This window comes from Tachyglossus aculeatus, chromosome 24 (assembly GCF_015852505.1).
Source record: "Tachyglossus aculeatus isolate mTacAcu1 chromosome 24, mTacAcu1.pri, whole genome shotgun sequence".
Taxonomy (NCBI): domain Eukaryota; kingdom Metazoa; phylum Chordata; class Mammalia; order Monotremata; family Tachyglossidae; genus Tachyglossus; species Tachyglossus aculeatus.
Window position 1 is genome coordinate 25,869,539 of NC_052089.1, and position 17,238 is coordinate 25,886,776.

At 49.8% G+C, this 17,238-nt stretch overlaps 1 protein-coding gene across 2 annotated transcripts in view; it reads right to left on the reverse strand.

Annotated features, from left to right (window-relative positions):
* Positions 1-910: 910 nt before the first annotated feature.
* C24H21orf91 (chromosome 24 C21orf91 homolog) overlaps positions 911-17,238 on the reverse strand; it is a 104,248-nt gene continuing 87,920 nt past the window's right edge. For both annotated transcript variants that reach the window (XM_038766215.1, XM_038766214.1), the window contains exons 3-5: positions 6,272-6,766; positions 4,969-5,031; positions 911-2,666 (exon numbers count right to left, since the gene is read on the reverse strand). In XM_038766215.1, the coding sequence (XP_038622143.1) occupies positions 2,497-2,666; positions 4,969-5,031; positions 6,272-6,766 (728 nt within the window). In that variant the 3' untranslated portion in view covers positions 911-2,496. The remainder of the gene's footprint in view (positions 2,667-4,968; positions 5,032-6,271; positions 6,767-17,238) is intronic.

The window sequence follows — 17,238 nt, forward strand, 5'->3', positions numbered from 1 at the left end:
CAAGTCACTTCATTTCTCTGGGCCTCAGTTCCCTCATCTGTAAAATGGGGATTAAGACTGTGAGCCCCATGTGGGACAGGGACTGTGCCCAACCTGATTAGCTTGGATTTATTCCAGCGCTTAGAACAGTGCTTGACACATACTAAGTGCTTAAGAAATGCCATTATCCTCATTATTAATTCCCTACTGTTCGTGCCCCGGAGAATTGTGAGTATTCTAGAAAGAGTAAGGGGGGGAGAGAGGAGGCGGCTGTGTTTTTCCCGGAGCTGGGAAGAGGCTGAGCGGGAGGATGACAGGGGCTGCTGCTTAAATGACAAGCAGCATGGTATAGCTGTATCCACCCAGCGCTTAGTACAGTGCATGGCACAGAATAAGCACGTAACAAATCCCATAATTATTATTATCGGCTTTGGTTCTGACGGCCCGTGTGAAAAAAAATCTCGGTGGGTTCATTTTCAATGGATTGCTTATATTTCCCCGAGAAGACCTTGTCCTCTACAGATAATACCAATGTACCGACTCACCAGGAGAGGATCTCTTCCCGCAGAGCGCTCTGCTGGGAATCTCTGCCAACCAACCAGATGTGCTATACTCGGGGGCGGCAAGCGAGTTCCTCAACCCTGAAACAGCACAGAGGATAGTATCCAGCACTTCAGTCCGCACCTGTAATTTACTGATTTATATTAATGTCTGTCTCCCCCTCTAGACTGTAAGCTCGCTGTGGGCAAAGAATGTGTCTGTTTACTGTTCTGTTGTACTCTCCCAAGCGCTTATTACAGTGCTCGGCACGCAGTAAGTTCTCAATAAATATGATTGACTGACCATATCTTTATTTGTAAGATGTCTTCCCCACCCCCAAATTTCTATTTATTAAGCGCTTACACTGTGCTGAGCACTGTAGTAAGTGCATAATAAATACGACCGAATGAATGAATGGATCCAAAGTCACAGAGAAACGTTCACACAAGCAGGGTGCTGTGGTGCTTTAGGCGGGGACAAAGGCCATAGAGGCTCCCACCTCACCGAACTTGCCACCTCACCGATCCAAACCCCGCAAGATGTCGGGGAGATCCGCCTCAAGCATCACAAGGAGGCTGTGGGCCTCAACATGGGATGACAGCGGACTGACGTTACCCAGGCGGGGGTGAGATGGCAGCGTGTCAAAGGTGATTTGCTCTCGTCACCGAACTCTGTGAATTCGCCGGTGGTCGATAAAAGAGTAAGGTGACCCGGTTTAGGGGCCGATAGACCAGATATCGTCTCCCACGGGCGGCTATAGCCTCTCCGCCTCTACAGCCGCAGCCTTCCCTCAGGGTCCGGATTTTCCTCACGGAGACGTCTGTTTTAGCTTCTTCGGGCCGCTCCCTCTGGAAGGACATGGATTGCGGACTAACTCGGCTTTGCATCGGTCGTGGCTCTTACCGTGACCTATCATGTCAGCGAGAAATCCGCCCAGACGTTGGGAGACGCCGTCGGTGGAGGCCCAGAAACTCCGCCGAGACGTCGAGGACGACGTTGGAAGACGAGGTCGTCAGCCCCGAATCCTGAAAGGTTCGCTTTCTAGGTTATTGACTTTCCAATGGGAAAATCTTTCTTCTTGCCGAACATCCTCCAGCTCTCTCTCCACGAGGTGCTCTTAAACTTCTCATGTCCAGTGCGGCAACTTTCCACGGCTCCGAACCGGAGATGGCAAACTTGGCCGTCACGATAGTCCTCTCCAGTTCCCGTCCGACCTGCGCGATACTTATGAGCTTGATAGTGCAGTAAAAGGGGCTTTGGTTTCTGTGGAGCCTAAAGCAGAATACATTAAGTTTCATTGGCTTTGACGTTGGCTAAGGTAACTCATTTGGAATGGATCTCCGGGGAAGTCGCCCCATTTGGCTTTAACCGCCCTCGAAGAGGATCTCCGCCTCAGGAGGTCCAAAAGTCTCTCACGGAAGGGGATATCGCCTGGCCGGAGCTCCGTTCAGCTCCGCTCAGATCTTTGGAAAACGAGATTCGAGTTGTAAAAACGTGGTAGTACGAAAATAAAATAGGGGCCTGAAATATGGATGACCGTAGTCGTATACAAGGGGGTCAACAGCTTACAGAGTCATTCGAAAAAACACATCTATAAAGAGGTTTGGAAAGGTACCGAAAAATAACGCTTCTGTATAAAATTTCCTTAAGAAAATATTGCTCGTAATAAAAAGGCGGGTCTCTCGCACCCAACTTGGCCTTTGCAAATGCTCTTTAGTCTTCACGCCGATCTGATTCAACCTCCCGTTAATTTGGCAGGTGATAGGTATGAGAGCGAGAACCTAATTTTTTTTTTTTTTAAATCACATTGCACATATATATGTATATATTTTGTTGTTGTTGAGAGGGGGCCACCAGACTGGGGGAAATGACCCTTCGAGAGGAACCAAATCCCACGTACAAGAGATCCGCCCTCTCGCGAACACACGCCGAAGGTGGTCCTGTATGCCCCGGGGAGGGGGCTGGCGCAGGGCGGCATCAGTTGTCGACGGGGGGGTCCGGCTTGACCCCCGCAGCGCGTCCCACCTGCACGCACGGGAGCCTGGAATAGTTCTTGAGCAGCTGCTCGATGGCGACGTGGCGGACGTGGAGCTCTGAGGCCAGAGAGTCCTTCTCCTGCACCTGGCGGGTCAGCTCCTCAAACACCTCTACAGGAAGGCAAGATTGCACCACCGTTAAGTCTGCGGGCTGGCAGGCCGGTGCCACCGGGCCCCGGACGAGCCCGTGGGAGACCCCTGTCCTACTTTTTCCTCTCCGGACCCACCTGTCCACCCGCCTGGCCTGGTCGGCCTGCTCCGTTTTACCCCAGGGAGGTACGTCACGGGTGGGTGGGTCGCCTGAGGAAAATGGAAAGCCCGTCCCGTGTCTGAGGAGATTTTGGGGTGGTTTGAGGGGCAGCTGGGGAGAAAAACAAGCGCAACTCCCACCCCACCACTCTGAGAGCTGTATAACATAATAATAATAATAATGGCATTTGTTAAGCGCTTACTATGTGCAAAGCACTGTTCTAAGCAGTGGGGGGGATACAAGGTAATCAGGTTGTCCCACATGGGGCTCACAATCTTAATCCCCATTTTACAGATGCTGTATAACATAATAATAATGGCATTTGTTAAGCGCTTAGTATGTGCAAAGCACTGTTCTAAGTGCTGGGGGGGATACAAGGTAATCAGGTTGTCCCACATGGGGCTCACAATCTTAATCCCCATTTTACAGATGAGGGAACTGAGGCGTCTCTATATGTTGCCAACCTGTACTTCCCAAGCGCTTAGTACGGTGCTCTGCAAACAGTAAGCGCTCAGTAAATACGATTGAATGAATGAATGAACAGAGAAGTTAAGTGACTTGCCCAAAGTCACACAGCTGACAAGTGGCGGAGCCGGGATTAGAACCCATGACCTCTGACTCCCAAGCCCGGGCTCTTTCCACTGAGCCGTGCTGCTTCTATAAGGGGCGGGGGCGAGGGACGGAAGGTCCCCGTTCCCTCCTGGGACAAGGACAACTGGGAAAAAGGTCAGAGGGGCTACTCTTTCCCAAAGTGGGGCTCCGCTGTGGGGATCCCGTGGCATTTCTTTGCCCCGCGACCTCTTTCTATATATGTATATATGTTTGTACATATTTATTACTCTATTTATTTATTTTACTTGTACATATCTATTTTATTTTGTTAGTATGTTTGGTTTTGTTCTCTGTCTCCCCCTTTTAGACTGTGAGCCCACTGTTGGGTAGGGACTGTCTCTATATGTTGCCAACTTGGACTTCCCAAGCGCTTAGTCCAGTGCTCTGCACACAGTAAGCGCTCAATAAATACGATTGATTGATTGATTTCTCGGGCACAACGAGGCCAATTCTCTTGGGGCTGGCTTTCATTTCATCCCCTCCGTGGCCCTCGTGCATATAAGATGCGTTCCCTGATTTACTGAGACCGCTCTAGCTGTAAGAATTTTAAGGCTGCCTAGGGTGTCAGCTCCTTGCGGGCAGGGAACCTGTCATGTCCTCATTTTCTACCTTCCCGGCAGGCCGGGGGTGACGCTCGACAAAGGCTCCCACCCTCAGCTAGCGGCGACCGTGCCATTCTTCATGAGAGCAGGCTGGCCCTAGGGCCCCCTTGATCATCGCGTCTTGGCAGAGGCCGGGGCTGGGAGTATATAGGTATATATGTTTGTACATATTTATTACTCTATTTATTTATTTATTTTACTTGTACATATCTATTCTATTCTATTTTATTTTGTTAGTATGTTTGGTTTTGTTCTCTGTCTCCCCCTTTTAGATTGTGAGCCCACTACTGGGTAGGGACTGTCTCTATATGTTGCCAACTTGTACTTCCCAAGCGCTTAGTACAGTGCTCTGCACACAGTAAGCGCTCAATAAATACGATTGATGATGATGACGATGAGTCAGAAGGTCCCCGGTTCTAATCCCAGCTCTGCTACTTGTCTGAGACGGGTGACAGCTTGGGCAAGTCGCTTTGCTACTCTCTGCCTCAGTTCCCTCATCTGTCAATGGGGATTGAAGACTGTGAGCCCTACGTGGGACAACCTGATTACCTTGTATCTACCTCAGCGCTTAGAACAGTGCTTGGCACGTAGTAAGCGTTTAACAAATGCCAACATTATTACTATTATTAAGACTGGGGGACAGGGACTGTGTCCGACCTGATTTGCTTGGATCCATCCCAGTGCTCAGTACAGTGCCTGGCACACAGCACTTAAATACCACCGTTATTATTACTGCACCTCTTGCTCTTTTTTTCCTATAATAATAATTCTGGTATTTGTTAAGCACTATGTGCCAGGCATTTTCTCTTGCTCCTCTGCCCAGGCATTCAAACGCGCCCCCCAACTGATTCCTCCTTGTGACTCAGGTACCCCAATGAGGCCTCTTTCACCCGAGGTGCCCAGCGGCTTTGGGGGGCTTGCACGAAGCCGGTGAGAATGACCCCCTCACCCTGGATCTGCTGCCGAAGCTGTCCGTTCAGCTCCTCTACTTCCCCGAGGCTCAGCGAGTGCACTGAAACACGAAAAGAAATTTTATCGGCACCGAGATCGGGGCGCCCGCGGCCCGTCCTGTTGGCGCTAGCAACCAGTGATCGGCGTTCCTAAGACACGTCAACTGGCGCTATCCAGTTCTCCCTATTCCCGAGGGAGTCGACCATGTCACGATCATATCTTCCCCACTTTCACGTTGGCTGTTTTGGAATGGTTGTTTTCCGAGACCGAAATGAACAAGGGTTGTCCTCTAGATCGAGTGGCACGCTGAAGAATCTACCCGGCCCACCTATGGGGGTCAGACAGTCAGTCGATAGTATTTATTGAGTGCTTACTGTGGGCAGAGCACTGTACTAAGCGCCCGGGAGAGACTTAATATCAAGGGGCACAGGAAATGCGATTCTTTGATAGTCAGGCCATTCTTGGCGACCTCTGAAAGGCAAATCATCATCATCATCATCAATTGTACTTATTGAGCGCTTACTGTGTGCAGAGCACTGTACTAAGCGCTTGGGAAGTACAAGTTGGCAACATAATGGCTCAGGATGGCCTAATTTTGGGAAGCCATGTGGCTCGGTGGAAAGAAAAGGGGTTCTAATCCCGGCTCCGCCACTTGCCCACTGCGTGACCTTGGATAGGTCACTCCTTCTCGGCGAGTTGCCTTCTCATTTATGAAACGGGGATTCATTTTGTATTCTCCTTCTTATTCAGCCACGAGGCCCCCGTGGGGCGTGGACCGCGTCCTCCCCTATCGTCTCGCCCCCGCGCTCAGCATGGAGTCGGCGTTTAACCGATACCTCGATCATTCTCATTCTTATTTTAGCATCTAACTGGCGTGTCGGCGGGTCTCGGGCTGGGTCTCCCGGCCCTCCTCGGCGGAATCGAGGACACGAGGGAGGCTGATGGGAAGAGTCATAGTACTAATTATGGTATTTGTTTAACGCTTACTATATGCCAGGCACCGTATTAAGTGCAGGGGAAGTGTTCCCCTCACTTTCTACCACGGCCCCGGACTCACCCTCCCCGGGCTGGAAAGTGGCGAGGTAGAAAAGGGGGAAAACTGACTTCTGGAAACCAGATGCGTTCGCCGGGACGGTGTCCTCAGTGCTCTGCACACAGTAAGCGCGCAACAGTTACGACTGCTTGACTGGCTGAGCCCTTAAAGCTGCAAGACCCCGGCACCGCCTCATCTGTCTTGAGGACGCCCTTTCCCCCGTGGAATCCCCCCGCTTCAAGACCCCCTCCGGCCCCGATCCGCTTACGTTCTTCACGGCTGTACCGCGGGCGCCGGACCCCGGAGTCCGGCCCGCGAGCCTCCGGCTCCTTCTCCAGGGTCGGGCCGTCGCCTTCGGCCCACGGGGGGCTTTTGGGGGGCAGAGGGGTCCCCACGTCCGGTGCCATCTCCAGCCGGAAGCCGGCGGGCTCGCCCTGCGAACCCTGGCTGCCCTCTCTCCACGTGGCCGAATACCTCGGGACCCGGGAGTCCCACTGAGGCAGCAGCCTCCTCTCGGCCGGGGGCTGGAAGGGGAACAGCTGGGGCTGCTTGGAGCCCTCGGGGTCCGCCTCGAAATCCCTGTTCTGGGCGTAGTGGACGATCCGGTGGATCTTTCTGCTCAGGAGCGTTTTGACTTCTTCGTACGTGCTCTTGGAGAGTTTGGAGCGGGGACAGTCCTGGTTGGCTATCAAGTGGAACTTCTCAAAACAGTCTTTGTGTCCTCTTAGGGATCCGGTGTGCAAGAGGTCAGACTTTGGGACCCCTGGGAAGAGAGACGAGAGATTTGCAGTTGAAAGCGGGGAAGCCCGCCGCTCCCCTGCCGTGCGACTTTGGGCAGGTCGTTTCACTCTTCTGGGCCTTGGTTACCTCATCTGTACAATGGGGATTGATAACAACAATAGAACAGTGCCTTGCACATAGTAAGCGCTTAATAAATGCCATTATTATTATTATTATTAATACTTGTGAAGCGCTTACTACGTGCCAAGCACCGTTCTAAGTTCTGGGACGGATACATCCTGTCCCACAAGGGGCTCACACCCTTGTCCCCGTTTCACAAACGAGGCAACGGACGCCCAGTGAAGTGACTTGCCCCACGTCACACAGCAGACAAGGGGCGGATTAGAACCCAGGACCTTCTGACTCCCAGAAGGTGTTAGAAGAGCAGCAGAGAGGGTGGGGCGGGGGAGAGAAAAGGCACGTTTTCTTCAGAATCTGAAGAGTGGAGGACAATTTTCTGAAAATAGTTTGTCCGCACAAGAGTGGGTTTGCCTTTCCGGGGGCGGTTAATGTTAAGTGCAGCTTTCTGGTGTCTGTGCCGGCCTGTCGTTCCGACTCCCTCTTTAAATCCATCCCTGGCACCTGTGGCTTCCGTCCGCCCACGACGGACCCTGCCCTCCCCACGCCCTTCTCTCCGCTGGTGCGATGATCCGAGCCACCGGCCCATTCCTCGTCTGCCGGTCTTAATCGGAGAGGATTTTTGGCTGCCGGGCGAGTTACGTGGGGATACGAGCGGCGAGAATTTCCAAACTAATCCCTTTCCCTAGGACTGAAAGCAAGTGGGGGCAGGTCAACATCCTCTCCCAAGTACTCAGTACAGTGCTCTGTACACAGTAAGCACTCGATAAATAGTAGGGGGATTTCCAAACTAATCCCTTTTTGGAATGAAAGCAGTTGGGAGCAAGCCAGAGCGTGGGCGGCAACCCTTCTGCACACAGTAATCGCTCGATAAATACTGGATTAGGAGGAAAGACCTTGGGCAAGTCACTTTACTTCTCTGGGCCTTTCACTCATTCAATCATATTTACTGAGCACTTACTGTGTTCAGAGCACTGTACTAGGCACTTGGGAGAGCACAATATAACAATCCAGCACTTAGAACGGTGGTTTGTACATAGTAAGCGCTCAACAAATGCCATCATTATTATATTAGAGAAGCAGCGTGGCTCAGTGGAAAGGGCATGGGCTTTGGAGTCAGAGGTCATGGGTTCAAATCCCGGCTCCGCCAATTAGCTGTGTGACTTTGGGCAAGTCACTTAACTTCTCTGTGCCTCAGTTCCCTCATCTGTAAAATGGGGATTAAGACTGCGAGCCCCCCGTGGGACAGCCTGATCACCTCGAAATCTCCCAGCGCTTAGAACAGTGCTTTGCACATAGCAAGCGCTTAATAAATGCTATTACTATTATTATAAACAGACACATTCCCTGCCCACATTGAGCTTACAGCGTAGAGGGCTTCAGTTTACCTCTTTGGTAAAATGGGGGATTAAGATTGTGTCTAACCTGATTAGCTCATACCTATCCCAGTGCTTAGTACAGTGCCTGGTACATAGTAAGTGCTTAAATACCATAAAAAAAAGTCAGTGCTCGATTTTCCTGGCTGACTCGTAGGCAGCAGAAGTGGATATTTAGGGTGTGTTGCTCTTCTAGCTTCAGAAAACAGTAATAGCTCAATGACAACCACCTATAATAATTATGGTATTTATTAAGTGCCTACTATGTGGCAGGCACTGTACAAAGCACTGGTCCTTAATCTCTGACACCTTCTTAGTCCTGCTCTAAGAAGCCCCTGCTACCCATGCAGCGTGGCGTAGCAAAAAAAGCCTGGGATTGGGAGTCGGAGGACGGAGCTCGTTGTTGGGTAGGGACCGTTTCTATATGTTCCCGACTTGTACTTCCCAAGCGCCTAGTATAGTGCTCTGCACACAGTAAGTGCTTAATAAATACAACTGAATGAATGAAATCCCGGCTCCACCACTTGTCAAGTGACTTCACTTCTTGGTTGCCTCAGTTCCCTCACCTGTAAAAAGGGGATTAAGACTGCATCCCACGTGGGGCAACCTGATGACCTTGTATCTACACCAGCATTTAGAACAGTGCTTGGCACATAGTAAGCGCTTAACAAACACCATCATTATTATTATTATCCATGGGAGCGAGGATGGTTCGGAGACCCCCTCAGGCCAACTAAGCATGCCGTGATTTCCCGGACAAAAAGCGAAAAGGCAAACTATTAGGAAAGCTTTTTTTTTTTTAAAAAAAAACCTCAAAAAATAAACAACAAAAAACCACCCCAAATTGGGGAGAAGAGTAAGCTACCAATTCCCTCGTAGGTCTGCTGGCACTTCCTTTAGCATGGAAGATTTCCAGAGAGAATCACGACGTGACATCCACACAACAAACGCGTTCAAATCTTCCATTCACCTTGGAGTCGCTTCCCCGTTATTCTAGAGTACACAGGACGCCTAATCTTTACGACCTGTCGTTTCAAAGACTAGCTTTCCTTTTTTTCACCCAACGGAAAGATGCTCACGCTGAGCTGTATGATGGGGTAAGGGCATGACGGCTAGAGTTTTGAAACTTCCTCATTTTATTGGGAAGTAGCGGGGAGGCCCAGTGGAAAGATCTGCAGTCTAATCCCAGCTCTCCCAATCGCTTGTGGTGTGACCTTGGACAAGCCGTTCACTTCCCCGGGCCTCAGTTTCCCCGACTGTAAAAATGGGGATTAAATAACAACCCTCCCCCCTACTTTGTGAGCCCCATGTGGGACAGGGACTGTGTCCAACCTGATAAACTTTATCTACCCCAGTGCTTAACACATAGTAAGCGCTTAACAAATACCACTATTATCATTATTACCTTTTTAGGGTATCTGTTAAGCGCTATGTGCCAAGCACCTTACTAAGGGCTGGGGTCTGGGATTCATAGGGGAGCTCTAATGCGGCTCAGCCACTTGCCTGCTGTGTGACTTCGGGCTAGTCATTTCACCTCTCTGTGCCTCAGTTTCCTTCTCTATAATAATGGAGCCTGTTCTCCCTCCCCTTTACAATGTAAGGACAGGGAATGTGCTCAATTTGATTACCTTGCATCTGCCCCAGCACTTAGTACAGGGCTCGGCAGATAATAAGTGCCCAACAAACGCCATAATTATTATCATTCGTCTATAAGCTCCCTGTGGGCAGGGACAGTGCCTACTAACTCTACTGCACTGGCTTCTCCCGAGTGCCTAGCAAAGTGCTCGGTGCACAGTAAGCGCTCAGATACCATCACTCGATCCTGTGATTATTCCAAATGAACCACGTCCCGCCGTTTTTGAAATATTACGTTGAGCTTAGAACACTTGCGCACACAGGCGTGGCTTAGTGGAAAGAGCCCAGGCTTGGGAGTCAGAAGTCGTGGGTTTGAATCCTGGCTCCAACACTTGTCAACTCCTCAAAAATCTCCAGTGGCTACCAATCAACCTATGCATCGGGCAGAAACTCCTCACCCTGGGCTTCAAGGCTGTCCATCCCCTCGCCCCCTCCTACCTCACCTCCCTTCTCTCCTTCTCCAGCCCAGCCCGCACCCTCCGCTCCACTGCTGCTAATCTCCTCACTGTCCCTCGTTCTCGCCTGTCCCACCTTCGACCCCCGTCCCATGTCCCCCCCCGGCCCAGAATGCCCCCAATCCCTCTGCCCATCCGCCAAGCTCGCTCTCTTCCTCCCTTCAAGGCCCTACTGAGAGCTCACCTCCTCCAGGAGGCCTTCCCAGACTGAGCCACTTCCTTCCTCTCCCCCTCGTCCCCCTCTCCATCCCCCCATCTTACCTCCTTCCCTTCCCCACAGCACCTGTATATATGTATATATGTTTGTACATATTTATCACTCTATTTTACTTGTACATATCTATTCTATTTATTTTATTTCGTTAGTATGTTTGGTTTTGTTCTCTGTCTCCCCCTTTTAGACTGTGAGCCCACTGTTGGGTAGGGACTGTCTCTAGATGTTGCCAATTTGTACTTCCCAAGCGCTTAGTACAGTGCTCTGCACATAGTAAGCGCTCAATACGATTGATGATGATGATGATGATGATTTATTTACTTATTTTACTTGTACATATTTATTCTACTTATTTTATTTTGTTAATATGTTTGGTTTTGTTCCCTGTCTCCCCCTTCTAGACTGTGAGCCCACTGTTGGGTAGGGACCGTTTCTCTATGTTGCCAACTTGTACTTCCCAAGCGCTTACTACAGTGCTCTGCACACAGTAAGTGCTCAATAAATACAATTGAATGAATGAATGAATGAATGAATGACCCAGGATTTTGACTCCAAAGTCCGGGCTCTTTTCCACTGAGCCACGCTGCTTCAACAAATCTGAGGCAGAAGCATTCGCACAGACCAAAGGACTCTCTGCCACCGTCTTACCAGGCCCCTGGCTCCGTGGGAGGCCTGAGCGGCCAGATTGGGGAACCCACCCCTCCTCTGCCGGGATGTGACTTCAAACGGCCGAGGAGCTTGGAGGAGGCGTCCATTCGGAGCTAGACGGACCGTTCCACGGCTTCCTCGCTCCGTTGGATTTTCTCAGGGAACAGGGTGGATCGTGCTGTTATTCCCTGGTTGGGTAAGCGCGGCGGGGGAGGAGGTCTCGAGGAGGCACGGATGTCACGGCCTGAAAAACGGTCGTACGATCTTTACGGTTCACTCATTCAGCCGTGTTTATTGAGCACTTTCGGTGCGCAGAACACCGTACTAAGCGCTTGGGAGAGGACGGCAGAAGAATAAACAGAAACATTCCCTGCCCACGACAAGCCTACAGTATAGAGGGAGCTTAAAGGGTCTATGGGCGGCGTCTTTTTCAACTAAAGAGGGTCTGCTGTTAGTCGCCCCCCCCGCCCACCGCCTTTTTAAATTTGGCAGTGGGTTGCTAAAAACTATCAAATAGAGACCACGCAGGCGGCATTATTTCCTTTCTATAAGCCCTCAGACGTGGCTCCTAAACGACCAGGAAATCCAAAGTTCCTCTACGTACCACCACCGTCGCATCTATCGTCTTAATTGAGAGTTTGCTCTGTGCGGAGCACTTTACTGGTTCCTTGGGAGAGCACATACAACATACAACAGTTGGTAGGCACAGTCCCAGCCCACCATGGGCTTACACACTGAGTGAAGCGCTACACTAAACTCTTGGCAAACCGAAGAAAATCAATTCAGATCCAGTCCCTGGCCTACAAGGGGCTTACTTTTTTTTAAGTAGGGTATTCATTCATTCAATCGCATTTATTGAGTGCTTACTGTGTGCCGAGCACTGTACTAAGCGAGAGAGAAGAAGCGTGGCTCAGGGGAAAGAGCTTGGGCCTGGGAGCCAGAGGTCAAGGGTTCTAATCCCGGCTCCGCCGCTTGTCAGCTGTGTGACTTTGGGCAAGTCACAACTTCTCTGGGCCTCAGTCACCTCATGTGTAAAATGGGGATTAAAACTGTGAGCCCCACGTGGGACAACCTGATCACTATGTATCCCCCCCAACGCTTAGAACAGTGCTTCGCACATAGTAAGCGCTTAACAAATGCCATTATTATTATTATTATTATTATTATTACTAAGCACTTGGAAAGTACAGTTCAGCAACAGAGACAAATCCTGCCCACAACGGGCTTACAGTCTAGAAGGGGGTGACAGACATCAAAACAAATAAATAGGCATCTATAGCATCAATATAAATAAATAGAATTAGAGATATACATATACACACACATCAGAACAAGTAAAAGAGGCATTAATAGAAATAAATAGAATTATAGATATGTACATATATACACAAGTGCTGTGGGGGGCGGGGAGTAGAGCAAAGGGAGCAAGTTGGGGAGAGGTGGTGGGGCGGGGGAGCGGAGGAAAAGGGTAGCTCGGTAGACACAATAATTAAAAAATCAGGACCAGAAAGAATTAAAACAAGGTATCGGTAAGAACAATTAGACTCCACCAAACAGCCATGGGCTACCTCACTGCTCTGGGCTGACAGTTCTGGGGGACAAGTTATCATCTTCATCGACAATGGTGTTTACTGAGCGCTCTCTGTGTGCAGAGCACTGTACTAAGCGCTTGGGAGAGGACAATCCAACAGAGTCGGTAGACATGTTCCCCAGCCAGTCTAGAAGGGGAGACGGACAATAATTGAAATTAACCTCTCCAGGTTTCTGGCGGCAAGGCCAGGACAGGACAGGAGACACAGATTTAAAATCCAACATCTTAAGCCACCTGGAACGCTCCGAGGCACCTTCATACCCTCCCAAGTGCTTAGTATAGTGCTCTGCACATAATAAGCGCTTAAAAAGTACGAATGCCTGACTGAAGGCACTTTAAACCTAGCCACGTTTCAACTCAACGGTTATCAAAAAGGTCAAAAAGCGATCGATGGCATTTAATAAGCGCTTGCTGCGTGCAGAGCACCGTACTAAGCGCTTAATCGCTTAGACTACGGATCTCACAGGAGCAAACCAAAAGCGCACCTGCTTCTGGCGAATCTGCACACAGTAGCTCTGCACATAGTAAGCACTCAATAAATACGATTGATAAATACGATTGATGAAATCTTACCTTTAGGGAGGACCAAACGGTCAGGATCGTGACTCCTTCTTATAGGCGTGTTTTTCAAATGCAAAGGAACCAAAGCCACTACAGAGTTGGGTCTCTGTCACTGTGGGCCTCCAGGGCTGGTGGTTCAGCTTTTTCTCACCCTCCTCCCTTCTAATTCCACAATAACAACGGTATTTGTTAAGCACTGGAGTGGACACAAGCAAATAGGGTTGGACGCCATCCCTGTCCCACACGGGCTCACAGTCTCGATCCCCATTTTACAGATGAGGCCACATTATTTCCCCGTGTAAATGAGCTATAGTGGGAGGAGAGATGGAAAAAGCTGGCCTTCCCACTGTGTTACTTTCAGGGTCACTCTTCGCCAGCCAGAATAAACTCTGGCTGCTGTAAGAAATTATTTTGTTGGAGAAGCAGCGTGAGATAACAGAGAGGGCTTGAGGCTGGGAGTTGAGAGGGTCTAAGTTCTTGCCCCAGCTCTGCCACATGCCTGCTGACCTGATTAGCTTGTATCCACCCCGTTGCTCAGTACAGTGCCTGGAAAATAGAAAGCATTTAACAAATACTACTAAAAAAAAAAAAGGCAACTGCTTGTTGCGATGCTGGGGATTAAAATACCAATCGGACGCCGCCGATGAGCACAACTACGCAACAGCGGGGGTGATGAGTAACAAGACCGAAGGAACGCCTTTTCCCTTTGAAAAGTTTAAAGGACTCAGCCATACGGAGCCTTTGATTTCACCCTTCTTTTGTCTCATCCCATTAATATTTCTTTCGGTTCATCAAACGCATTAGGAAACGCCAAACATCCTGACAGCCGGCCGCAGACCTCGCCCCGAGGTTGGGAATGCGGTCGGATGGATCCGAACATTGTTCCCATGACATTGTTTTCCACTTCCCAGTCGAGAAAGAAACAGTGGGTAGCTCCCACCCTGAAAGCAGATCTGAAGACCTCGAAACAAGCAGCTCCTCTGGTCTTACTGAGAGGCGACTGCAAGGCCGTGTTTAATAACTTCCATTTTTTTCAGAAGGCATTCACAGATGGCTTGCAGACGGACATCATTTTGGTTCATTCCAACGTAGCTTGTGGTTTTCTCAAAGACATGGAGCTTGACTCGAGAAGCAGAGTGGCCTAGTGGATAGAGCCCGGACCTGGGTTCTAATCCTGACCCCGCCACTTGTCTGCTGGGTGACCATGGGCAAGCTGCTTCACTTCTCTGGGCCTCAGTTCCCTCAACTGTAAAATGGGGATTGGCCCCAAGCAGGACATGGACGGTGTCCAACCTGATTAGCTTGTATCTATCCCAGCGCCTAGTACAGTGCCTGGCATGGAGTAGGCACTTCACAGATACCATTAAAAAAAAAAAGAGCGAGGTAGTTTTCCCACCCGCCTCCTCCTCAAATGCGGTTGGGATTTTTCCTTCCATCTCATCTCCGTTTGCCTATTTAGGCCGGTCTCCTCCGCCAAAGATGCGCCATCTAACCGGGCCGGAATTCTGTCTCTACCCGAGTGAGTGTGGACCCCATTTATTCATTCAGTCGTATTTATTGAGCGCTAACTGTGAGCAGAGCACAGTAAACGCCAATCGGTAAACCACTCCCACCCATCAGCAACGTCACCCAGCACCCAAGCGGCGGAGCCAGGATTAGAACCCGGGTCCTTCTGACCCCCAGGCCCGAGCTCTATCCCCTAAACCACACTGCTTCTACCCACCATGGAGGAAAAGAGCGTGGGCTTGTTGTGGGCAGGGAATGTGTCTGTTTGTTGTTCTATTGTACTCTCCCGAACACTTAGTACAGTGCTCTGAATATGGTAAACGCTCAATAAATACGACTGAAAAGAGAGACCGAATGCAACTTGTAGCTAACATCTCCAAACCCTTTTTTCACAGGCAGTTTTACCTTAAGCCAAGAAGAGTCGGCCGGATTAAGAGGCTTAGTTCCCTTTTCCAAAATCAACAGATTCTGACAAATCATGACTCATCCCGCTTTAAGCATCACTAGGCAGAACTAGGAAGGTAGCTGTCCTCAATCTTCACTGCTTCACCTCAGGAGTTCAGGGAGTGTGCTTAACAATGACTTTAAATTCATAATTTCTCTCAGGGAACGTGTCTACCCTCTCTGCTGTATGGTACTTTATCAAATGCTTAGTTCAGTGCTCTGCACGCAGTGAGTGCTCAATAAATACCAGTGATGGACTAAGTTACCCAAGTGATTCAGTAACTCATCTCACAAGACATTCCACAACTTCAGATGGAGGGTTAGCTTTTTCATTCTTACCGATCTAAAAAACGAAGAATCTTCCCCTTATGCTACCGACTGGCTTCAGCAACCATTGCGACCTCAAAGCGGATATTTTCTGAGAGGTTAGAGGTGACATCTATGTCGTCCACGTCATAATCATGGGCGAAGCAGTCTGGTGTATTGGTAAAGGCCCGCGAGTCCGAGGACCTGCATTCTAATCCTGGCCTTGCCCCTCGTCTGCCATGGGCCCACAGTCATCATCATCAGTACTTTTTGAGTTCTTACTGTGTGCAGAGCACTGTACTAAGCACTTTTTTATGGCATTATTAAGAACTTCCTATGTGCCACGCCCTGCACTAAGTGCTGGGGTAAACCCAAGCTAAGCAGGTTGGACACAGTGCCTGTCCCACAAGGGGCTCGCAGTTTTCATCTCCCATTTCACCAATGCGGTAACTGAGGCCCAGAAAGGGCAACGACTTGCCTCAAGTTGCACAGCAGACAAAGGATTAGAACGGCAAACCCGGTGGGGGGAGGTTTCCATAACAGGTGACAGCCTAAGAAGGCCCTTGGAAGGATGAGGAGATGGAGGAGAGGTTCACATCGCCCTCCTCCACCAATCATGGCTCGGGTTTTTTTTTTAATGGCATTTATTAAGTGCTTACTATGTGCAAAGCACTGTTCTAAGCGCTGGGGAGGTTACAAGGTGATCAGGTTGTCCCACAAGGGGCTCACAGTCTTCATCCCCATTTTACAGATGAGGTAACTGAGGTCCAGAGAAGTTAAGTGCCTTGCCCAAAGTCACACAGCTGACAACTGGCAGAGCCGGGATTTGAACCCATGACCTCTGACTCCAAAGCCCGGGCTCTTTCCACTGAGCCACGCCGCTTCTCGGGTTTGCTCGGCCCGGCTCCTGGCAATCAATCGACCCAATTTGATCACTTCCTGCGTGGAGAGCCCTGTACTAAGCGCTTTGGAGAGGATAATATAACAGAGCTGGTAGACGTGATCCCTGCCCACAATGAACTTACAGTCTAGAGGGGAAACAGAAACCAAAAGTTAAGACCGGGGCTACGTCATGGGTGCGAGCTACACTAGAAGCTCCCAGGGAGTAGAGATTACGTCCACTCACTCTACTGTGCTCTCCTTGGTGCTCAGTACACTGGTCTACACACAGGAGACTGTAAGCTCTGCGAGGGTAAGCCTCAGTTGTGATGATGATGATGATGGTATTTGTTAAGCACTGACTATATGCCAAGCACTGTTCTAATCTTTGGGGTAGATACAAGGTAATCAGGTTGTCCCACATGGGGCTCCCAGTTTTAATCCCCATTTTACAGACGAGGTAACTGAGGCACAGAGATGTCCACTCAGCACAGTGCTCTGCACAGAGTAAGTGCTCATAATACTACTGACTTTAAACACTCCAGAATGACAAGAAACGCTCAAGCAAAACACTCTTATTCCCCTTCTGAAAACCCATCAAGAAATGGGGCTTCCAAACAATTTTTTTAATGCTATTTGTTAAGTGCTTACTCTGCAAAAAGCACTGTGGTAAATACACACTTATCAGGTTGGACACATTCCCTGTCCCACACTGGGCTCACAGACTTCACCCCACTTTTACAGATGAGGTAACTGAGGCAC